The sequence below is a fragment of the Balaenoptera physalus genome (genome assembly GCF_965194825.1).
Source record: "Balaenoptera physalus genome assembly, chromosome: 3".
In the NCBI taxonomy this organism is placed as follows: domain Eukaryota; kingdom Metazoa; phylum Chordata; class Mammalia; order Artiodactyla; family Balaenopteridae; genus Balaenoptera; species Balaenoptera physalus.
In genome coordinates this window covers 54,530,292-54,553,439 of record NC_138890.1, presented here as the reverse complement: position 1 = coordinate 54,553,439, position 23,148 = coordinate 54,530,292, and the positions used below count along the sequence as shown (strand labels likewise).

Sequence of the window (23,148 nt, the reverse complement as noted above, 5' to 3'; positions counted from 1 at the left end):
TGTTTAACTTAGAGTTAGCACTTACCCATCTTATGAGAAATAGAAAATAATAAATTAGGGAATTAAGGTTACGCTGATAGTACATTCCTTCATCAACAGAACTTGGAAGATAATTTGGACAAGTGGTTATCTTCCGTGTATTCAGATGGACTGTAAAAACACTAGGACCATATAGTTGCATTTTTGGAGAAGGAATGGGGTGCTTCCTAAGAAAGACACACAAAACCTAGAAACTGTAAATAAAAAGACAAATAAATTTGACCTCATAAAAATATAAAATTTATATGTGATAAGGTTTCATATATTAATTTTGTAGACTAGACTCTTGCTAAATGCATTTATTACTGTTTTGTAGATTCTCTGGGATTTTCTACGTAAATAATTGTATCACCTGCAGATGGGAGCACATTTATTTCTTATTCTCTGATCTTTAATGCCACTTATTTTTCTCTTCTTATTGCTAGGACTATCATATCAGAGCAATGCTAAATAGAAGAGGTGAACATCCCTGCCTTATTCGCCATGTAGAATGAGAAAATTCAGTCTTTTTTTTTTAATATAAATTTATTTATTTATTTTTGGCTGTGTTGGGTCTTCGTTGCTGCATGTGAGCTTTCTCTAGTTGCGGTGAGCGGGGGCTACTTTTCGTTGTGGTGCGCGTGCTTCTCATTATGGTGGCTTCTCTTGCTGCAGAGCATGGGCTCTAGGCTCGCGGGCTTCAGTAGTTGTGGCACACGGGCTCAGAAGTTGTGGCTCGCGGGCTCCAGAGCGCAGGCTCAGTAGTCGCGGCACACGGGCTTAGTTGCTCCATGGCACATGGGATCTTCCCGGACCAGGGTTCAAACCCGTGTCCCCTGCATATTGGCAGGCGGATTCTTAACCACTGTGCCACCAGGGAATTCCGAAAATTCAGTCTTTTACATCAGATATAATACTAGCTATAGGTTTTTTTTTTTTTTAATTTGCTAGTGTTCTTATCATAAATCTGCACCTTTCGAAATGAGTTTTTCTCCTTCATTCTTTTAATATGGTGAATTACACTGAGTTTTGAATGTTAAACTAGCTTTGCATTTCTGGAATAAGCCTTGTCATGGTAGATTAATCTTTTTAATATATTGTTGGATTTGATTTGCTAATGTTTGATTAAGTATTTTTGCATCTATACTCCTGTGGGATATGGATCTGTAAGTTTCTTTTGTAATGTTTTTTGTTAGGTTTTGGTATTAGGCTTATGCTGGTTTTATAAAAATGAGTTGGGTGGTGATTGGTGATTTCCATTCCTCTGTTTACTGAAAGTTTGTAAGATGATAGTACTTTTTCCTGAAGGTTTTATAGAATTAACAAGTAAACCATCTGGGATCAGAGTTTTCTTTTTGGGAAGGTTTTTTTTTTTTTTTTTTTTTTTTTTTGGCTGTGTTGGGTCTTCGTTTCTGTGCGAGGGCTTTCTCCAGTTGCGGCGAGTGGGGGGCCACTCTTCATCGCGGTGCGCAGGCCTCTCACTGTCGCGGCCTCTCCCGTTGCGGAGCACAGGCTCAGTAGTTGTGGCTCATGGGCTTAGTTGCTCCGCAGCATGTGGGATCTTCCCAGACCAGGGCTCGAACCCGTGTCCCCTGCATTGGCAGGCAGATTCCCAACCACTGCGCCACCAGGGAAGCCCTGGGAAGGTTTTTGATAACAAATTAAACTTCTTTAATAGTTATAGGACTATTCAGTTATTTTTGTTGTAGTTTCTTCTGTCAGCTTTGGTAAGTTTTTCAAGAAATTTGCTTATTTTATCTAGGTTGAATTTGTTCTAATTATTCTCTTAATATCCTTTATTTTTTATATTTTTATTTTTTTAAATATTTTCTTTATTTTTTCTTTTGGCTACATTGGGCCTTCCTTGCAGTGCATGGACTTCTCTCTAGTTGTGGCTAGCAGGTTTTCTCTCTCTAGTTGCACCGTGGGGGCTCAGTTGCCCCACGGCATGTGGGATCTTAGTTCCCTGACCAGGGATCCAACTTTTTTCCCCTGCATTGGAAGGCAGATTCTTTACCACTGGACCATCAGGGAAGTCTCCTCTTAATATCCTTTAGATGTCTTTGTTCTTAATTATTCTCTTAATATCCTTTAATGTCTGTGATCTGTGGTGATAACCCCTTTTTCTTTCCACATAGTGGTGATGTGTTCTTTTTTTGGATCAGTCAAACCAGAGGTTTGCCAATTTTGTGGTCTTTCGTAAAGACCACCAGCTTTGGGGTGGTTAGGCCCCTCCCCCCTTTTCCCGCTCTTATTGTCTTTTTTCTAATTACTTTGGGTTTACTTTATGCTTTTTCTAGCTTCTTATGATGTCCTCTTACATCATTAGTATTAGTTCTTTTCTAATATAATCATTTAAAGCTTAACATGGTTTCCTTTTAAGCACTACTTTAGCACCAACCTACAGATTTTGGTATGTTGTATTTTCATTACCATTCAGTTCTTACTATTATGAAATTTACTTTTTGATTTTTTCTTTGACTCATGTATTATTTAGAAGTCTGTCACTTCATTTCCTTAATTTGGGGTTTTTCTAGGTATTTCACCGTTACTGATTTAATTGTGGTCAAAGCATGCACTTTCTTTGGTTTTGATACTTTCAAAGTCACTGTCTTTTTGTTATTGTTCAGCAGATGGCCTTTAGTACTGTTAGTTTTAGGGTTTGGTTGGTCTGTCAGTTGTTGAGAGAGAGTTCTATTAATCTTTTATAATGGGATTGCGTATTCCTCTCTAATTGGTCCATTCTTCATCTATTTTTAAGCTCTGTAAATAAGCTTATATACACTTTACAGTTGTTATGTGTTCCTGATTGTCTTTTTTTATCATTATGAAATGACCCTATTTATCTCATAATACCCTTTGTCTTCATCTGTTATTAAAATAGCCATGCCTGCCTTAATGTTGTGTGCATGGTATATCTTTTTCCATCCATTTACTTTCACCCTTTCTATGACTTTATGTTTAAAGTTTGTCTCTTAAGACAGCTTATAGTAGTGTCTTGTGTTTTTATTCACTCTGTCAATTCTGATGCAATTCATGAAATAAATGGAAGAGAAATATGAAATCAGAAATAACAGAATATAATAACAAATTAAAACCACATTGGAAATAGTAGAAAGGTGAACAGGTTCTGCTTGGTACATAGTCAAGAACAAGAAGAAACATTTGAGAAGGCTGAGAAAAATAAACAGAAAGAACAACTACATGAATGTAACTTTTGGTTGGATTTAGATCTATTATTTTTTCTGTCTTTCCTATTTTTGTTCCTCTGTTCCCCCTTTACTACTTGCATTTGAATTATTTGAACATTTTCTAATATTCCATTTAATAATTTATCTGTTGGCTCTCTGGTGATACCTCTTTGCATTAATTTTTGTTGTTCTAGGGATTACAGTGTACATACCTAACCATTATAGCCTACTTAGAGTTATTATTGTACCACTTCACATAAAATATGGAAACCTTGCTACCATATAGTTTCATTTTGAATAATTTTTCGTACATATTTTGAAGAACTTAAGAGGAGAAAATATCTTTGATATTTACCATTTCTGTTGTTTTCCCTTCATTACTAAAGGTCCAGGGTTTTGTTTTTTTTTTTTTTTTTTTTTTTGAAGAATCATTTCCTTTCAGAAAAACTTTCTTATAGGGCAATTCTGATGGAGATGAAATCTCTTAGTTTCCCTTCATTGGGGATTGTCTTCTTTTCCCTTGTTCCTGAAGGATATTTTTGCTGTATATGGAGTTCTAGGTTTGCATTTCCTTTTTGCAGAACTTTAAGGATGTTGTTTTACTGTATTTTTGCCTCTGATTTCTGGTAATTAATCCACGATCATTGGACTTGTTTCCCTGTTTGTTTTGTGCCATATTTTTCTTAGCTGCTATCAAGGATTTTTCTTTATATTTGATTTTCACCTGTTTGATTATGTGCGTCTAAAAATGATTTTCTGGAAATTTATCCTGTTTGGGGTTCACTGAGCTTCCTTAGTATTTATGTCTTTTACCAAATTTGGAGATTTTGGGGAGCCATTTTGTCTTCAAATTTTTTCTGCCCCAATATTCTCTTCTCCTTCTGGGATCCCAATGACGTGTCTGTTAGGCATTTTGATATAGTCCCATAGGTTTCTGAGACACTATTCATTCTTTTTTTTCACAGTTTCTCTGCTTAGAACTTCTGTCTTCATTCATTTCAAGTTTTTGCTTATCTTTGTTTTTGTTTTTCGTATCTCATGAGACGTAATTATAACTGCTGCTGTAAAGTCTTTGATTATTTCAACAATAGAGGCTTTGTTTGATAATTTCAGCATCTAGGTCACCTTGATGGCAGCTGTGGATTAACTTTTGATTATCTGGTCATAAAGACCTGGTTTCTCTTAGAGTTTTAGCTGCCTGTGCTACTATCACTGTGCAACTAGGGGCCACCTCAGGGCAGAGGTTTGAGGGAGGAGGGGAAATTTATACCCTTGCTTCTCTAAATTTTGACTCCATACGTCTGTTTGTTTTTTTAAAAAAACCTTACAGAGTTCTCACGTACTTGTTTTTTTCTGTATTGTTGCTGAGTTTCTAGTTGTAATTAATAGGAACAGTGGGCTGTAGTGGGCTACAGTGCCATAGCACGATGGGGACTTCTCTTTATTTTTTAATATTTGATATAGTCAAATATTAAAGCCTTCATAAATGATTGCATTTGAGTTTGTAATCTGGTTTGGTAAGAAATATTAAGAAGTATTATGTAATACGTAGGGTGCCATGGTCTATTCTTTAGCTTCAGAACTGCTTAATAGCATTACTTTTTGCTAGTAAATTCATCTTTTGTGATAGGTTAAAATTAAGTGTGCCAAACTTCAGTTCCTGAGCACTCTAAATTCTGATCACAAATTGCTTTGCTTTTCCTGGTTTTCTCCATTAGTATGTTGAGCTGCTATTTTACCCTCAGCCAGTCAGCTCTCTTCTGTTCTAAAAATCATATTTTGCTCTCTGTAAGTAATAATAATATGAGTGTGTCCTTCCCCACCACCACTTCCCCTTTTGGTTGGTTGGTAGTAAAAGACCTAACTATAAAATAATGTTCCATTACATAAGAAAATAATGTTTGAATCAATTCATAGGTGTGTTGTTTGGACTGGTGATGAGAGGGTCTTCTTTTATAATCCTACCACCCGTCTTTCTATGTGGGACCGACCTGATGATCTGATTGGAAGGGCGGATGTTGACAAAATTATTCAGGAGCCCCCTCATAAAAAAGGAATGGAAGAAGTGAAGAAACTGAGTAAGTTTTAAATTAGGAGTTACCCTCTAATTTTAATACTCTTTTAATATTTTTATGGAAAATGTGAGGCAATTTAGAAATCCTCTCTGTTTTCAAGGAATATTTGAGAAATGGAAAATAGACTGCTCTTCTAGGTTGAGTTCAGTAATTAAAAAGTAGAGAATTTGGGTAAAATTATGTTTTGTAAAATATTATATATATATATTTTTAACTTCTTGTCCTTTTCAAGGTTGTCAGTCCAAGATACGTAGGTACTGCTCATGCTTGCTCCATGCTTATTAAAATGCTCCTCAGTGAGCCTTTTAGCACCTTTTGTGATTAGTAATATATATTTTGAAATAAACTGTACAGAGTATTTTTAAAATCAAGTTTACTAAAGTTTTGTAAAATAAAAATGCAAAGGTCTTTTAAACTTGATGAAATTTAGGGAAGATAAGCCTTATTCCTGAGACTAGGGAGACTCCTGCACCTTATTAAGAGATAATCTTTTAATCTACTTTATGCTCAGATAGCATTTCAGTATATATGATATATAATAAATAGAAATATTTGTACATATTTTTATTGCATGTGTTTTATTGGTAATTTGCCATTGTATTGATATGATTGTGTGTGTTTTTTTTAAAATAACTATTTATTTATTTATTTATTTTTGGCTGTGTTGGGTCTTCATTTCTGTGCGAGGGCTTTCTCTAGTTGTGGCGAGCGGAGGCCACTCTTCATCGCGGTGCGCGGGCCTCTCCCTGTCGCGGCCTCTCTTGTTGCGGAGCACAGGCTCCAGACGTGCAGGCTCAGTAGTTGTGGCGCACGGACCCAGCCGCTCCGCGGCATGTGGGATCTTCCCAGACCAGGGCTCGAGCCCGTGTCCCCTGCATTGGCAGGCAGATTATGATTGTGTTTTTAAAGAACCCCCTTGTGTAGTATAGAAGCATGATAAATGAATCATTTAATACTTCAATTGAAACAAATCCTGGTATGTCATTTATAATAATTGAGAAATCTTCGTAGATTATGTATACGTGGTACTAACATTTTCTGCTTACTAGTGATTTCCAAATTAGTGAAACTTCATCTACCCGGTGCAGAAGATATAAGGGTTTGATTCATTTATTTGATAAATACATGTGTTAATAAACATTTCAAAATGAATCAAAGACTTAATGTAAAGGGAAGATGAATAGAGGAGGTGTAGAATTATCATGCTTTGTTTAATGTTTTATAAAGAAGTGTTATGAGATAGATATATAAACAGTAATTTTTTAAAAGAAAAGATTGTGTACCATGTGCATATAACTATTCATAATATTTGAAATATTTTTTTTGCCAGGGCACCCAACCCCAACAATGCTGTCCATCCAAAAGTGGCAGTTCTCTATGAGCGCAAGTGAGTGAACTATAAGTTGCAGCTCTAAACAAATGCTGCTAACACCAGTGTTCCAGTAGTGGTTAGTGGAAGGATTCATACCTAACTATTTAAATTTTGGCTTGCTTATTTTTATTCTGATAGTTTAATTAAATTTTCTTATAGTTAAAGAAGAACAAGAATTAATGGAAGAAATGAATGAAGATGAACCTGTTAAAGCCAAAAAACGGAAGTAAGTAATACTTAACAGTTTATGTAATTTAGGTAGATTTTTACCTTTTGGAAACTGTGTTTAGGCGCAGTCAGTTCATGATTGGGACAGGTAATGTGTGTGTTAGGAGACAGAAGTCATGATTGCTCTCTTTAGGCCTGTTATTAAAAAGCTTTGCTTCAGGATGTAGAAATGGTGTCCCTTCTGTTGCTAGATGTGCAAAAGATTTGGTTATTTAAATATGTATTATAAAGTCAAATGACATTCTAGGAGTTAGTTGATAAATTATTTCAGACATTCATTATGCCTGAATTTTATAAAAATGTTTCCTCCCTAATGTAGACTCCAACAGACACCATTCCAAAAATGTGATAAATGTAGACCCAGATTTCTCTCTTCTTTTTATATACTGGTCACTTCACTAGTCCTTGTGTCCGTGGTCATTACTTGGAGGGAACCCATCAGCTTATTAGAAAGTGTTCTGAGAGAAAGAGAGTGGTATAAGTGGAAGTATTAGCTTGACCAATGCTTGGTAAAATATGAATGTTACTAACTATGGGGGGTGAAAGGGTGGGGTAGAGGGTGTTTGTGTATGGGCCGGGGAGGCATGGGACCATTATTTAGCAGCAAAAAGGAAAGTTTGAAGATGTTACTATGGACTGGTTTATGGTAGTCCTTATCTGAAAAGGACAGATTGAATGCAGCCAAATTATGGCAAAGAAATCAGTAAGACAACCCCTGTCAAGGGTGGTTCTTTTATTAAAAAATTTCTTTATTGGCAACAATGTTAAAGAAAGTAAGATATTAAAGAGTCACTCATAATTGACCACAGTAACAACAGCTGTTTGAATTTTTACAGTTGACTTTTTTAGTTCTTGACCAAATGTATAAGTATTTTTATTGGTTGTAATCAACTGAATTTGTGTTCTTTTTTTAAAAAAAGGAGGATACGACGTTTGTTTTCTTAATTATTATAAATGACTGTATTCATTCTGTTTATGTACCATAATTTTGGATGTTCCTACAATGTTAAACTTTCAGGTTGTTTTTAATTGTTTGTTCTTATAGACAACTCTGTAAGGTTTTTAACTGCTTTTATCAGGAGAATGTCAAAGAAGTCCTTTATGTGGATTGCCCGAGCTTCTCTATTTAGGTACAAAGCTAAAAGCCTATTTTTCCTGGCTTAGTTTTTCTTTATTTCTTTTATTGAGATAGATAGTGATAGTTTGTATTGTGACATTTTCATTTAGTATAATTCTATAAAGGTTATTTGTTTTCATTAGTTGTATTTCTTGGATGTCTTTTAACTCTTTATTTAAATAGTTCTTAAATGAATTATTGTAAGAGGGTATATTGTTTGGCAAATTGCTTTTACCTGTTTGTTTTGTGCATATCTTAGGTCACAGACTATCTCGCTAAGTTCCTGCAGGTCACGGACTATATCTTCTATTTTTGATTCATTCCCTAAATTGCCAATTACCTCTCACTATATTTGTGGGCTGGCCTTATTAGTTCCATTCATCTCCTGGGCTACCTTCATTTTCCTATATAGCATGCTTTTGAATTTCCTGATGTTCTGTTTTCCTAATTCTCTTAAGTTTATGCAGGAAATATGAACCAGTTTTATTTTTATACTTAGCAGATCAAATTTAAGAAGGAAGATCTGCTTAAACACACCTGAATGTTACTGAATTACTTTTTTTGATTATTCACATGAATGGTCCTTCTTCATAGGGCAGAGGTTTGAGAGGTGACTCAATTGCATGTTTACAATCTCACTTGAGTACCGTACAGCAGCAGGGTTGCCCTTAGCCCTGAGGTGCATTTTTGGAGAAACAAGAAGTAGTTTAGTCATTGATGAGCAGTTCTAATTCCACCTAACTACTCCGGGGCCTATGTTGCTCTCTGGGACCTGTCCTTCAACTTAAATCTCAACTTATCACCCAGAAAGTGAGTAAAGAAAATGTCAGGTAGGTAAGGTATATATCTCACATATCCACTTGGCCAGCTTTGCAGATATTTTCATTTTATTTTCAAAATAAATATTTGAGATTACTAAGACTTATACCAATTTTTATTAGATTAAAAATTGTATGCATTTATAATGTAAAACATTTTGGAAAATATTGTTTTTCCTGTATCATTTCAAGAACTAAAAATTATATTCTGTGCTGTTTGATTCTAGCACATAGAGTTTTAGTGCAATATTAGGTAAGTTTTTTGTTTTTGTTTCTGTTTTTAAGTAAGGTAGTTCATTTTGTGTATCAGCTAGTGTCAGGGAGAGACAGCACATTAAAGGTATTTTTCATTCCTAACAATGCAGCCGCTGTAACATCATTAGAAGCTCATTGTAACTTTATTATTATTATTATAGTGAAAGTTGCTTATCCCTTAGAGTTTATTTGAAACCCTCAATATAATTCTTTTTTGCCACAAATATGCTGCTCAGTAGTGAGTCTTGAATATTCCAATGATTTTAAGATTTTAATAAGATTCCTTATTAATATTTTGTCAGTTGATGCCTATATTTTCTTTTTTATAGGAGAGACGATAATAAAGACATTGATTCAGAGAAAGAAGCTGCCATGGAAGCTGAAATTAAAGCTGCCCGAGAAAGGGCCATTGTCCCTCTGGAGGCCCGAATGAAGCAGTTCAAGGACATGCTGCTAGAGAGAGGGGTCAGAAAACAATCTTTGGGGGAGATATTTCTGTTTTGTATAAGTAATATAAATATGTCTTGCTAAAAGGTCAAATCTAAGGTTAGTGCTCATGTTGTGGGGGGCGGATAAGGGAAGCCTGTCAAATCACTGTACTCTTTCAAACAGCCTTTTTCCTGGCTAATATCATGTTTAACTAGATGCCATTTTACTGTCCTTTTAAGTACAAATAACATTTAACATTTATTGGGTCATTAAATTTTGGTGAGTAATATAAGACGAATATTAACATTACAGAATGGCGGACTACGCGGAATAGGTAAGGTATATGTGATTCTTTTAATATCTACAGAATGGCTTTTGGTTAAAGGAGAACTGGTACTTTATGATATTACTGTTAATGAAGCTTAATTGAGAAGGGATTTCAACCTTTTGATTATATTCACAGATTCATTTGAGTAAGTAAAATTGTTCAACTATAAATCCCAACATTGTTCACAAGGTTGGAGCAAGCTTGGGAAATCAAAATGCAAATCTTCAAGGCTTTTTCTGATGTACTGATTTTTAAAATGTCACACAGTAGTGGTTATTTTAATGAGTAATTAAGTGTGTGTTATTTCTATATAATATAGAAATGTTCAGAGCCAATTAGTGTGGAAGTGTGCTATTGCTAGCCTCCCACTGCTTGTCATTTATTAGTGATGGAAACGGCAGTATGGTTTTTATTATGTGTCCTTTTTAAGCAGATGTCCTGTAGATTTCAAGCAAAATTATGTGACCTTTCTGTTTTTAGAGCCAACTTAATTATGAGGCAATACATTTTTTTATTTTAAAGGTGTCTGCTTTTTCAACATGGGAGAAGGAGTTACACAAGATAGTTTTTGATCCTCGGTACTTATTGCTTAATCCAAAAGAGAGAAAACAGGTAAAAGGAAAATAACAGTATTTAAGTAATGTATATCCCTTGCCAGCACAATTTTTTAAATTAATTAATTAATATAAATTTATTTATGGCTGTGTTGGGTCTTTGTTGTGGTGCGCGGGCTTCTCACTGTGGTGGCTTCTCTTGTTGCAGAGCATGGGCTCTAGGCATGCAGGCTTCAGTAGTTGTGGCACGCGGGCTCAGTAGTTGTGGCTCGTGAGCTCTAGAGCACAGGCTCAGTAGTTGTGGCGCACGGGCCTCGTTGCTCCGCGGCATGTGGGATCTTCCCAGACCAGGGCTCAAACCCGTGTCCCCTGCATTGGCAGGTGGATTCTTAACCACTGCGCCACCAGCGAAGTCCCCAGTATAATTTTTATATTGTAAGGAATAAAGTACGATCCTTTTTTTTTTTCTAACATAGTACTTTAAGAACAGTTTCTACCTTAGAACATAGTGATCCTTTGTGTGGACATTTCTGCCTCAGAAATACTTGGATTTTTTTGCCATTGTGGACATGGCTTTGCCTCATGCACATTTTGTCCTTATGCTTCATACATACTGATGTTATACCAAGGTCTCAGGGTCATTTCACATGCATTTATTAACTTAGTTTTTACTGGTTAAATGATGCAAATTTAGAGTAGAAAAACAGCAAAATACAGATGAGTAAAAAGGAATAAAACCTACCTCCAATCCTTCCCAACTGATAGGCCCATTGTTGAACACTTGACCCATCCCAACTGTTATGTGCTAATATACATATACATATATATGTGTCTGTATTGTAGATAGACAAGACTCAGCGTGTTTTTATCTCACACATGCTACCCACACAAAGTCCACATCTATTAAGTGGCAACTGTTAAAATGTCTTCTCATTGTAAACTTAGAGTAATAATGGACGCTTCAAGGTCTCTACTGAACTAGGATTATAAGAACTAGAGTTAACTTGTTACTGAGCTGCCATTTATTTCCACGATGATTCAGTGACACATACCATCTCATAGTGATTACTGCTTCCTCTAAAGCATTGCACACTTCCAACTTATATAATTCCTGAATTACCTGGACCACCCTGACACTCATTTCTGTAAAATGGTGAGTATGTCGAACCACTTGCTATAGTGCTGTTGAGCTACACGATTTCATTTGGTAGAAGTAGTGTCCATCTTCCATATTTATAATTTAATTGTTGTAATAATTCTCTGCACAGTTTGTACCATTATGCATGTAGGTCTAATCATAGACATTTTATGAAGAGATGAAAGTTACAGTGTGCCAGACATGTATTTTAGACTCATAATAGGAAGACATGACTTTCCATATGTATTTGCATCTGTGTTTCATGCACTGTAGTCTTTTTTATTTTAAACTATTTGTGTGTGATGGTCTCATATTCACCTCAGTTGATGGCCCTATCAAAACCTGTAAATTAGCTTGATTCTTTACTTTTCCCCACTGTGCATTTCAAGTCTTATCAGCAAAATCTACCTCCAAAACTTTTTCTAAATTATTTACCATTTATTTACCTCTTATTTACCATTTCTCTCACTATACCCTAATTCAAGGTACCATGGTCATCTGTGTGGCCTCTAATTGATCTCCTTGCCTCCTTCCAGTCTTGCTCTCCTCTGTAGTCAAGTTCTTTTTCCACACAGCAGCCAGACTAATTTTAAAGTTTGACTGACAAATTAAGGCAGTGTTCCCTTGCTTAAAAAATGTGCATTGCTTACTATTTCATTTAGAGTAAAATTGAAACTCTTTTTCATGGCCTATAAGATTCTACATACACTCATGTCTGCATACTTCTCAAGCCTCTTTTCTTATGTTCATTTATTCTAGCCACGCTGGCCTTGATATGCCTTGGCCAATACAGGCATATTCTGGTACTTATTAGTCCCTTTTCCTGGAATGTTCTTCCCTTAGGTGTTTGCATAGCTGACTAAATCATTATATTCCGATACTTGACCAGGTGCCTTCTGATTAACCTGTCTCTTTGCCTTCTTTACTTTCTTTGTAGCACTCAGAATTCTATCTAAAATTATCTTAACCATCCGTGTTTTCCTACCACAGAGGGCAGGAACTTTGTTTTGTTCATTGTTCTGTATGTGGTGCTTTAACCTGAATATCCCTGAAGACTTTTTAAAACTTTTATGACTTACTCTTCATGGCACTGAGTGTTGCAGTTTCTGAGTTAAATTACAAGTGCGTATTGAGAACTAAAATTCTTTTTTAATTTTGAAGGCATTTTATAAGCTGGTGGTATTATTAACTCCTTAATAGAGTTACAGTTAGAAAGAGAAAAAGTATCAAGCATTATTCTGTTTTAAATAAAAACTCAAAGGTTCTCATACTTTTTGAGTAAAAGTCTTTTTAAAACTGAAGTATAAGGAATGAGGGAACGTAAAGCCAATTGTATTGGGAGGCATGGCGCAAATAATTAGGAGAAACTTGGAAGCATACCAGAATTTCTAATTTTCTATGAGATGTTCATCTCAGAGTGAATCCTAACCTTGGTGTGGGATATCCTAGAGTAGAGGATACGAAGTTTTTTTCAGCTTCTGAAAGGAAACAATATAAATTCACTTGGCTTTTATTTATAATTTAGTACTTTTACAGGTAAGAAAGTATACACTGAGATAGGAGAGGGGTTGGAAACAACACTCTTCCCCACTTCTGTCAGCCTGCAGATACTTTCATGAGCTACTACAGTGCTATATTTAGGTTTTGAAAATGACCTACATGCCTAGCAGGGGACTGGTGAGATAATTGTATATATTTCTATATAGCTTTTAAAGATTTGTGGATATATATGAACTTACCTGGAAAGAGGTCTTAAGTATTTAGTTAGTTAGTTACGCTGGGTCTTTGTTGCGGCAGGGAGGCTCCTTAGTTGCGACATGGTGTGGGATCTAGTTCCCTGATCAGGGATCGAACCTGAGGTCTTAAGTATTAAAAAATAAAAACTTTTTCTATTTTACCTTTTTCCAAGATGTGCATGCACATTTTTAAGGGGCCACAGAATTCTTTAAGATACGTTTGGAAAAATATTAGAGTGTTTTATCTTCCAGAAGACATTTCTTTCAGAGCCTTCTGACTTTCTTCAGTCTGGACTGGTTGTCCTCTACACCTGATGTACAGCTGTCATTTTTGAGGATGACAGCTCTTGATCATCATCCTGGGGATTCCTTCATCTCTCTTTTTTTGTGGAGGAGGGAGTTTACCTGTCTCCTGCATTGTATGTCGTTTCTTTCTTGGTTTACTCTCTTTTAATGCATTCCATCTCTGTAGTAGCTTCCTGAGAGAACGTGCATGGGAAATAAATTTTTGAGGCCTTATATATTTGAAAACACTTTTATTGTACCCTTATTTGGAATTGTTTGGCTTGCTAAGGAATTTGAAGTTGGAAAATCTTGTTCCTTCAGGATTTTGAAGGCATTGCTCTGCATATAGTTTTCAGTGTTATTTTTGAAACTTCTGTTTATTACCTGTTCCCTTGTATGTGGACCTTCTTATTTTTTCTGTAACATGTAGGATCTTCTCTTAGTCTTCAGTGTTCTGAAATTTCATGGTGATTATGTATGGCTGGTGGAAGGGCCCTTTGTGCTAGGCACTTGGTGGCCCTTTCAATGTAGAAACTTTTATCTTTCAATTCTGGTAGATTTTCTTGCATTGCTTTTTTGATTTGCTTCCAGCTGCTTTATTTTTCCATTCTGGGCCAGAGCATTTGTGCTCTGGGCTGGTCCTCGAGTTTCTTATCTTTTCTCTCTTGTTTTCTATTTGTCTTTTAAAAATATTTTCTGGATGATTTTCTCAACTTTATTGTCTAATAACCCTTCAGTTAGATTTTTTATTTTCTTTGTCACGTTTTAGTAGTTCTTTTTTTGTTCTTTGAGTTTTCTTGTTTCATGGTTGCAATGTCTTAGTTTTATGAGATTGTTTAGGATTTTTTTCTTATTTTTCATTTTCCTGTATAGTCTCTCTTTCCCCTAAGTTTTTTCCGTCTTGGTCTCTTTTTTTCATGTTGGAGAGTATCCTTAGATGTCTTTGTGGACCCTAACTGCTAATGATTAAGAACAAGGCACTAAGATGCTATTTGGGCATTCTTAGCATCTGGGTGGGCTCTCATGATTGTTGGCCTTACTGTAGAACGGTGGTTCTCAACCAGAGCATTTTTGCCCTAGGGGACATTTTTGTTTGTCACAACTGAGGGAGTGCTGCTGGCATCTTTTGGCCAGGGATGCTGCTGAACATGATCTGGTCCAAAATGTCAAAAGTGCTGAGGTTGAACCCCCCTTGCTGTAAGGTGGTTTAGGCTGGTTTGTTGAGATCCTATAGAGCAAGTAATTTTTAGGCTGGTTAGATCCTGGATAAGGACTTTAAGTCTCCTTGCTCTTGCTGCATTGGTTCTGAAAGAACTGTGTCTTGATATGTGGTATGTAACTGCTTAATTCCCTGTTTTCTCAATCTGGTACGCCTCATTCTTAATTTATGTTCCCCCAGACCAGAGACAGTGTTTTGCCTTTTAGAGCAAGGGTCAGAAAATTTTTAACATAAAAGGTTAGATAATAAATATTTTAGGTTTTGTGGGCCATGTGGTCTCCGTCATGATTGTGTAACTCTACTGTTGTAGTGTGAGAAGACCCACAGATTTATGTAAAGGAATGAGCATGACTGTGTTCAAATAAAGCTTTATGGACACTGAAATTTAAATTTCATTTAATTTTCGTGTATCATGAAGTTTTCTATTATTTTCCCCAACCATATAAAAATATCAAAACTATTCTTGCGCTGTAAAAAAACAGGCAGCAGGCCAGATTTGGCCAGCAGATCGCGATTTGCTAATTAACCCTTGCTCTAGAGAATAACCCCTTGCCTTACTGAGTTTTAGGAGTGGCAGTGCCCCAGATACATAAAGTTGGCAAGGAGGATCTAGTGATTAAACTGCTTCTTAAAAAGCTTTATTGTAGCATTACCCTATCCTCACTTCATGGGTATCTGGTGCTATCAATTCTGGAGCTGTTTGAGAATTCTCTAATTTAAAAAATTGGTTACTTTGTTTTCTTGACTGCTGGTTTAGGGTCAGCTTTCTTGTGTCTGCCAAATCCTTTATCACCTCTCCATGTGCTTTTCAGCTTCCAGAGTTGCTGTGTTCTTACTGGTTTGTGACTTAAAAAGTTCATCGTCTTGACTATACATTATTAAGTGGGAAAAAATATATAGAATATGTGTAAAGCAAGATTACATTTTAGGTGAAAATAATTATGTCTTAAAGATAAGCAAAGAAATAAAATATAGGTTCCATATTGTTAATGTTTTTTGTAGAAGGGATTTGGGAAGACTGATTTAAACATTTTATATTGCTTGAAATTTTAAAAGTAAACCTGTATTCAATTTGTAATCAGAGAAAATGAAAATTAAAGGGGCTTTTAACTTTTATTCTGGAAGCCTAAACAGAGGGCGTGTATGCTTGTGTAGTTCTGTCAATTGAAGCTTTAAGGTGAGACTTGCTATAGATCGTCTGCATGTAATTGAGTTACCTATGATTAATATACTTCTCCTATTTTTGGACAAAGATATTGACTTAGTATTTTTTTTAATAGATTCTACACTTTGGTATTTAGATTACCTATATGAAAGACTAACTTGTCAAATTGGTTTATTTTTGTAATAGGTATTTGATCAGTATGTAAAGACCAGGGCAGAGGAAGAACGCAGGGAAAAGAAAAACAAAATAATGCAAGCCAAGGAAGATTTCAAAAAAATGATGGAAGAAGCAAAATTTAATCCAAGGTATATGGTTTACTACTATCAAATATCAAAGTATGTATATATTTTCTCGTAGATCAGTTGAATATATATATGTGTGTGTACACACACACACACACACACACACACACATCTTTTGGACTTCTGGACATGAAAAACTTCTTGTTTCATTATTGGTTTCTGCCTTTCTAAGAATCTTCGTTCTTTGGAGGGAATCCCTGGTGCTCTATGAGGCATTGCTTTTCAAGAAAAGGTACCTTTGTTTTAAAAGCTTCCCTCTGAGAATAAGTTTCCTTCTCTGGAAACTGGTAAATGATTAAATATCTGTCCCTGTCTTCTTAAAGTTTTACACATAATGAATTGCAGAGTGGGAACATTATTTTGATTGAGTTGAAGTGGTGAAGGACCTTCCATTTCAAAAATTTCTAAGTGTCTAGATGATTGTCTTGTCTGACATTTTCATTTAATTGTTAATATATATTGAATATATGTAAAGGACTAAAGAAAAGGAGACATTTTAAACTTATGTGCTTAGCATTATAATAACAATAATAGCATCAGTTATTGGATATTTTAGATAGATGTATGAACTTACACATATATGCAGTTAAAGTACATGCATATGTGTATGTATATTATCTCATTCAGTCTTCAAAACAACCAGTGTGATTTAGGTGCTCATATCCTACATTTTACAGATAAGGAAAGTAAGATGTATGCAAATTAGGTAACTTCCCTGAGTGAATGTGGGATTTCAACTAGGTTCCAGTATTACACAGAATAGTCAGGACAGGGAGAGTCACTTTCTTGTAGAGATATTAAGTTGCTTTGAATATACCAGAACATGGAGAATCTCTAAAACTATGGGGTAGAATCATGGAGTCTCTGGGTTAAATGGCACTTTTTATAAAAGTTTATCTTGTTTAAACAGTTATTTTTGTCAGTGGAGACAGGGAAGAGTATTGTTGTTTGGAAAAGTGTATTTGGTACACTTTTTCAAAAGTGTATATTTGAAAAATGAGAAACTTAACAGTGTTATTAATATAGATTTCATAAAAGCAAGCTGAGTATTTGTGAGCATAAAGAATGTAATATTCTTCAGAGGTTAACAGAGTTTCAGACTCTGCAGGGGGTCTTGGGCTTTTTCTTAATCAAAAGGGTAAGTTCATGGGTCAGTGTAATTGCAACTGGGTTATAAAAGATGTTTTGGAAGGCAGTTGAGGAAATTGGAACGTGAATTGGTATTATATAATAGAGATTAGTAATTTTCTTGGATATTGTGGTTATGGAAGAAAAAGGATTTAGTCTCAGGAGATGCGTGCTGAAATGTTTATAGATGGAGTCTCATGATGTCTACAGGTTATTTTCAAATGATTCAGCAAAATGTATCTATAAAAACCCTTTATGGGTCTGGGAATAATTGAGACTCCAATGAGATTTCTCTTTTGTGGATTTGACAAATTAAGTCTTGCTGTATCACAGTACCCTACTGATATTCTTTTGGGGCAGATAGAATTGTTGAAGTGATCTTTACTATGCAGGTTGCTTCAGAACGTAAAGCCATCAGGCACATAACTGGAAGTCTTAGCACTTGGGGCATTGTGCTGTATTGCTAAATTGATGCATTTTAATACTAGCATAGAGATTAGGACCGATTTTAGTAAGTAGTAGAAAACAAAGAGGAAAAACTTAAAGTTGAGAAAATACCGTCCATAGACCTACTTTGAATTGGGAAAAGGCCACTGGCACAAAGTTCTTCAGTAGAGTTCATAGATATAAAACACTGGAGTTTATTCCAAGGGAAAGAATGACTGGGGAGAATTACCTAACTTTAGTGCCTATTTCTTCTATGTCTTTTTTCTGTTTTAATGGAAATTTCAGGTATACCTCCTATGGTCAACTCCGAGTCACTATGCTCTTTCCCATCCCCTACCACCAACCAACTATCCACCTCACTTTTTTCCTGCAAAGGATTCTTATACCTTGTCTGTTATAAAGTAGCATTTTTGGAATTAAAAGATGAGTCATATGAAAACATCTGTATGGGAATCTAATGCTAAAACTTCATTTTAGTCTCTTCTCGTAAAAAATAGATATATTTTACATATTTTTTAACCTATTTTAAATAATATAAATACGTATAAAATAATTGAATTCTCACTTTTATACATTGATTTTACATTTTAAAAAGTTTATTTAATCAGTAATAATTGCTTTTTTTGTCTTAAAATTATAAAGCAAGGTATACTTAATTTATCATGAAAAGAAAATAGATTTAATGGATTACATATGATCCCTTTTCTGGGGTATGCATTTTTATTTTACCATATAATTTTATTATGGTTACATATCCATTGTATGTATATGTATGGTTACATACCCAGTTTTGCAATGTATCCTTTTGTTAAAAATGTTGAATTAATGACGTTAGATATTGTGAGTAATACCAGTTGCATATAAAAAGATTGTTAGAATCTGGCTTTGGTGAGCAAAGCTTAAAAATAGCAAATGTTAGCAGTGAGTAGTACGCCTAGTCTTCAGTTGATGTTTTAAACTCTAAATTCTAAAGTTAACCAGCCAGTTTTTTCTTGATAATTAAAGTAGTAATTTAATCTTTGTTTTAATACCTAAGAGGAGATGTTTTATTTTTGAATTGAGATAAGTAGTTTTATAGGGGAAAGTAAGCTTTATTTTTCACCTCTAAAAACATGCTAAATATGGGAGTGTTTATTATAAGAGTGAATTCTTATTATATAAGGTGAAATATATCCAAATATATGAAAGCATTATAAATGCCTTTTATTCATGAAGAAACCTTTTTAATACTTAGTTTCATTAGCCCTCATAGACCTTAATTTTCCATATCTCTGCTGAAACTCCCTAATTGTTCATCCATTAAGATCATGTTTTAAATTCTTTGAACATATTTTTAAATTCTTCCAATATAATTGTAATAGTTTTAAAGGATTTGTCTATACCTAAAACAACATCTGGGCATCCTGGGATAATTTCTGTTGGCTTAAAAATTTTTTTTCGTATGGATCCCATGTTTCTTTGTATGTTTAGTGATTTTTAATTGAATATTAGAAATTGTGGATAATAGGTAGAGACTCGAATCTGTTACCTTTCTCTCAAGAGTGTGTATTCTTATTTTAGCAGGCCAATTACAGGCCAGTCACTTTAATTTTAGGTTTGATTTTATGCTTTGTTAGTATGGATCTCAGAAAGTGGAAGGTGTTTTTGTCAAACTTCCGACTTTGTCTCCCTTGTGAATCTTTTGTGGGCTTTGTTGTCTTAATATTGTTCTTTTTCCAGCACTACTCACTGTCTGGTATCTCTTTTTTGCTCTTAAGCATGTAGCAGTTTGGTACCGGGAGTGGTCTTTCTGCTGGTTTATAGCTTGGCGTTGGCTGTCTACTTATGCATGAGGGATTTCAAAATGGTATTCTTCTGGGGTAGTACCCTCTTTCTATAGCTTATTCCTCTGCCATTTTAGCACCGAAACTCTGATCTCTGCTGCTTCTAGCTCATTGGGACCACTGTACTCTGCTTGGACTCTACCTCTTTGCATTTTGGGAAATTGTCCTGAGGCACAGTGCCACGGGGCTTCTTACCTCAGTCTTACTCTACCTGTTGTCCACTGCTTGAAATCAGTTGCCTCATATATTTTGTCTGGATTTATAGTTGCTTATGGAAGGAGAGCTAATTCAATAAGAGTTATTCCACCATGGCTGGAAGCAAGAATTCAGCCTCATCTTAGGGTGGAAATAGATGGACTCTTTTAAGTCTCTTGAAGCACACAAATTCTTTGCTCTCAGATGTCTATCCCCCTAACATCATGCTGATAGTATACAGATCTCTAACCACATTTTCACTCTTCAGCCCTTTTCACTCCTTTCTGTAGGCAGATGTTGGGACTCATTGTCTTGTTGGCACATATTCTTACTGGGAAGATGGTATCGTCTGCTATACCTTTCTACAAGTAGAAATAGCTCTACCAAAGTTAGCACACTTGCCATTTTGTTACAGAGCTACTTTTAGTGAATTTGCAGCCAAGCATGCTAAAGATTCAAGATTCAAAGCAATTGAAAAGATGAAAGATCGAGAAGCCTTGTTTAATGAATTTGTGGCAGCTGCAAGGAAGAAAGAGAAAGAAGATTCGAAGACCAGAGGTGAGAAGGTAAGATGGTTTTAGTTCCAGTGGTGTGATTGATGGGAGTGTGAATGGGAAGGGACTGAGCTGGTGCTGTGTTTCTAATCTCATTCATGGGCATAAATAACAGGACCCACATTTATTGTTTAGCTTTTTAAGTTAACTTTTACAGTTGTTTATAATATCACTTTACTTCCATAATGCATACATTTTAGTAGTGTCACTAAGCTGCATAGATTTTCTTTAAATTTTATTAATACTAGGATGCGCAGTAAACCCAGAACTGGTTATTAGGCCTGTCTATTCACTGGTGCCTGCCTAAGATTTCAAGGTTCTTTATAGGTAGTAACATTTAAGTTTTTCAAAAAGCTTCTTTATATTTTTTGCCCTCTAAAAGATAGCACTTTAGTGACTTTCTAATCTTTTAGTAAACATATCTTACATATGAATTATTGCTTATCAGAATTAAAGGTCAGCTATTAAAGATTAATGAATTCCAAATGTCATTTGATAGTGGTGTCAGGAGTGGAGAGGAGCTCACCACTGAGGAGGCAGACTGGTAGGGAGGTGGCACCAGTGGTGCGTAAACCATCAAAACATAGCAGCCACTCTCCTTAGTGACCCTGTCTGCTTTGTGAATAGAGAAAAAGAACCTCTGAAGCTTTATCATTCTTGACATTTAAAATTGCCTCTTATTCTAGAAAGTTAAAATATTACAGATTCTATTAAGAAATGTTGTTATGGAAGTAACACCACTTTTGTTGGGAGGAAGCCTCTTTCATTGAAAATAGCAACAGTATTAGGTGAAATAACTTTTGTCAGAAATAACTGAAATTTCCTGATTATCTGATTTATTATGCTTCAAGGTAGATTTTTCCAGAATTATTTCACTGTTGACTGTCTCTGGTAAATGATTATGCTTCTCAGAGGAAATGTGCAAGGTTGAGTTCTGCATAAACATTTTGACTGTTGAATTAGAATCATGTCAGTGAATTGTTTGCTACTTTTGACTTTTAGTAAGAACCTGTTTTTTTAAAGAAAACCAAGTAAATAAATGATTGATATCGTATGATTGCTTTTAAACAAATTGAATGTTTTTCTCTTTGCATTTGTAACTGATGTTCTTTTTCTAAACACTTTTTTTGGTAATTATTTTATGTATTCTGTTTTATAACAAGTGGATAGGCTTTACAGTTTTGTGCCATGTGGCCTGTCAATCAGTTTGGTCTGAGAGCTGTCAGTCACTGCTACGCAAAGTATTATGGGATTCTCTAGTGAGGAAAGCATTGATATCTCTCTGTGTGGTCACTTTAGCCTCCCACAGTTCCGGTACATTACATTTTTTTTAGTCTTTTTCCTTATGAAGTAATGAGAGTTGTGCCCAGGATGTGTTAATTAAAATAAGAAATTAAATAGACATTACATCTAAATAAACTTAATATATTCAGCTTTACTTTCTTTTGATTGTAAAATTTGAATTCTCTAAATTAAAGGTTTATCTTTGTACTATTACATTGAAAAAAAAGGAAATTACCAAAGTAAAACTTTCTCAGTCAATTTAAAGAATGAAACATCAATTGCTAACTAGGTTATGAAAGCAGAAATCTTTGTAAAGGTTTAAATGTACTTTTTATACTCAAATTTTGAGAAGTATCTGGTTAATGAAGTTTTATCACTTCATGACTTTCACTGTGTATTTATTTTTATGAAGTACATTGGCAGTACATTTTTTAAAAATGGCATTTTAGCTATGTGTAATTGAATGGTAAACTGGTATATTGGAGTTTCTTTGTTCTTAAGATTCCTAACTGGTCTTTGTAACATTGAGACAATTGAATCAATAGCTGAATAGTAAAAATTTAAAGCTAATTACTTGCTGAGTCAAAAACCTGTGAAGGGCATTGACTTTTGGTGAAATCCTTTTTTTTCCCTTTAGGAGGCATTTTCAAGAAGCTAAAGGGTGCAATCATCATTTTCATGTAGCTTTTCACTGGTAGTTTTATAAAAAAAATGCCCCCAAAGCTGTTTTATTGGACTGTTTTGTTTACCAAAGTAGCTACCCTCTAGTTTTTGTTTATTTGATTATAATTTATTATTATTATTATAACCAATTTTTATTAAATTATGTTTCAAATAATTTATTTTTTGGAACAACAGATTTGAAGTTGTATATAATGGAGTTAATCCTCTTATGAAGTTGGCATTTTTCTCTCTTCCCTCTCTTTTGAATTAGCTGCTGAGCAATTTTTGTTTCAGTACATTAGGCTGAGGAAACTATTTCTCCCTTTTTAACTAAACAGCTTAGTTGGTAAGGTACTTCCATTTTTGGAGAGAAGAAAATAGGGACAGTAGGACCTTGAACTGTTGCTAATGGAAATTGACATTTATGCAGTTGTTAAATAATTCTCATATAAAAAGCAGCTTCGGTAAGCCATTTGTAACCTGTCATGGTAATATCTACAGTGAAAGAAGTTAAATTTTATTTAAAGTTCACTTTGTTTATACATCATATATTTTTTTAACTATATGATAATTCTTTATAGGCTTCATGTCTAATGTTTGAAATATTTTTAAGTTAATGTATATTCTTATGGCTTAGAAAGATTCCTATTTGATACAGCTTACATGTTTCATTTAACGTAAATTTTGCCTTCTAGTTATCCCATGCATCTGGGAATTTGGTGTTCATTGTGTCAGATACAAAGTTAGACAGATGAACAGAAAAGTAATGTTACACCGCTACCTCAAGTAGTTTCTTTATTGCCATCTAGAAATATTGGGCTTAT

General features: G+C 34.8%; 1 protein-coding gene across 14 annotated transcripts in view; it reads left to right on the top strand.

Moving 5' to 3' along the window:
- Nucleotides 1–23,148, top strand: part of TCERG1 (transcription elongation regulator 1) — a 59,777-nt gene that overhangs the window by 27,668 nt on the left and 8,961 nt on the right. For 6 of the 14 annotated variants that reach the window (XR_014261650.1, XM_082454079.1, XM_082454076.1 and 3 more), the window contains 8 exons: nucleotides 5,127–5,287; nucleotides 6,615–6,671; nucleotides 6,816–6,882; nucleotides 7,964–8,014; nucleotides 9,404–9,539; nucleotides 10,354–10,443; nucleotides 16,115–16,233; nucleotides 20,239–20,389. Coding sequence is in view for 13 of the 14 variants with exons in the window: in XM_082454079.1 (XP_082310205.1) it covers nucleotides 5,127–5,287; nucleotides 6,615–6,671; nucleotides 6,816–6,882; nucleotides 7,964–8,014; nucleotides 9,404–9,539; nucleotides 10,354–10,443; nucleotides 16,115–16,233; nucleotides 20,239–20,389 (832 nt within the window). In the remaining variant the exon portion in view is untranslated. Of the gene's footprint in view, nucleotides 1–5,126; nucleotides 5,288–6,614; nucleotides 6,672–6,815; nucleotides 6,883–7,963; nucleotides 8,015–8,260; nucleotides 8,291–9,403; nucleotides 9,540–10,353; nucleotides 10,444–16,114; nucleotides 16,234–20,238; nucleotides 20,390–23,148 lie in introns of all 14 variants that reach the window. The other 8 variants (XM_082454071.1, XM_082454069.1, XM_082454078.1 and 5 more) reach the window with 2 other exon arrangements.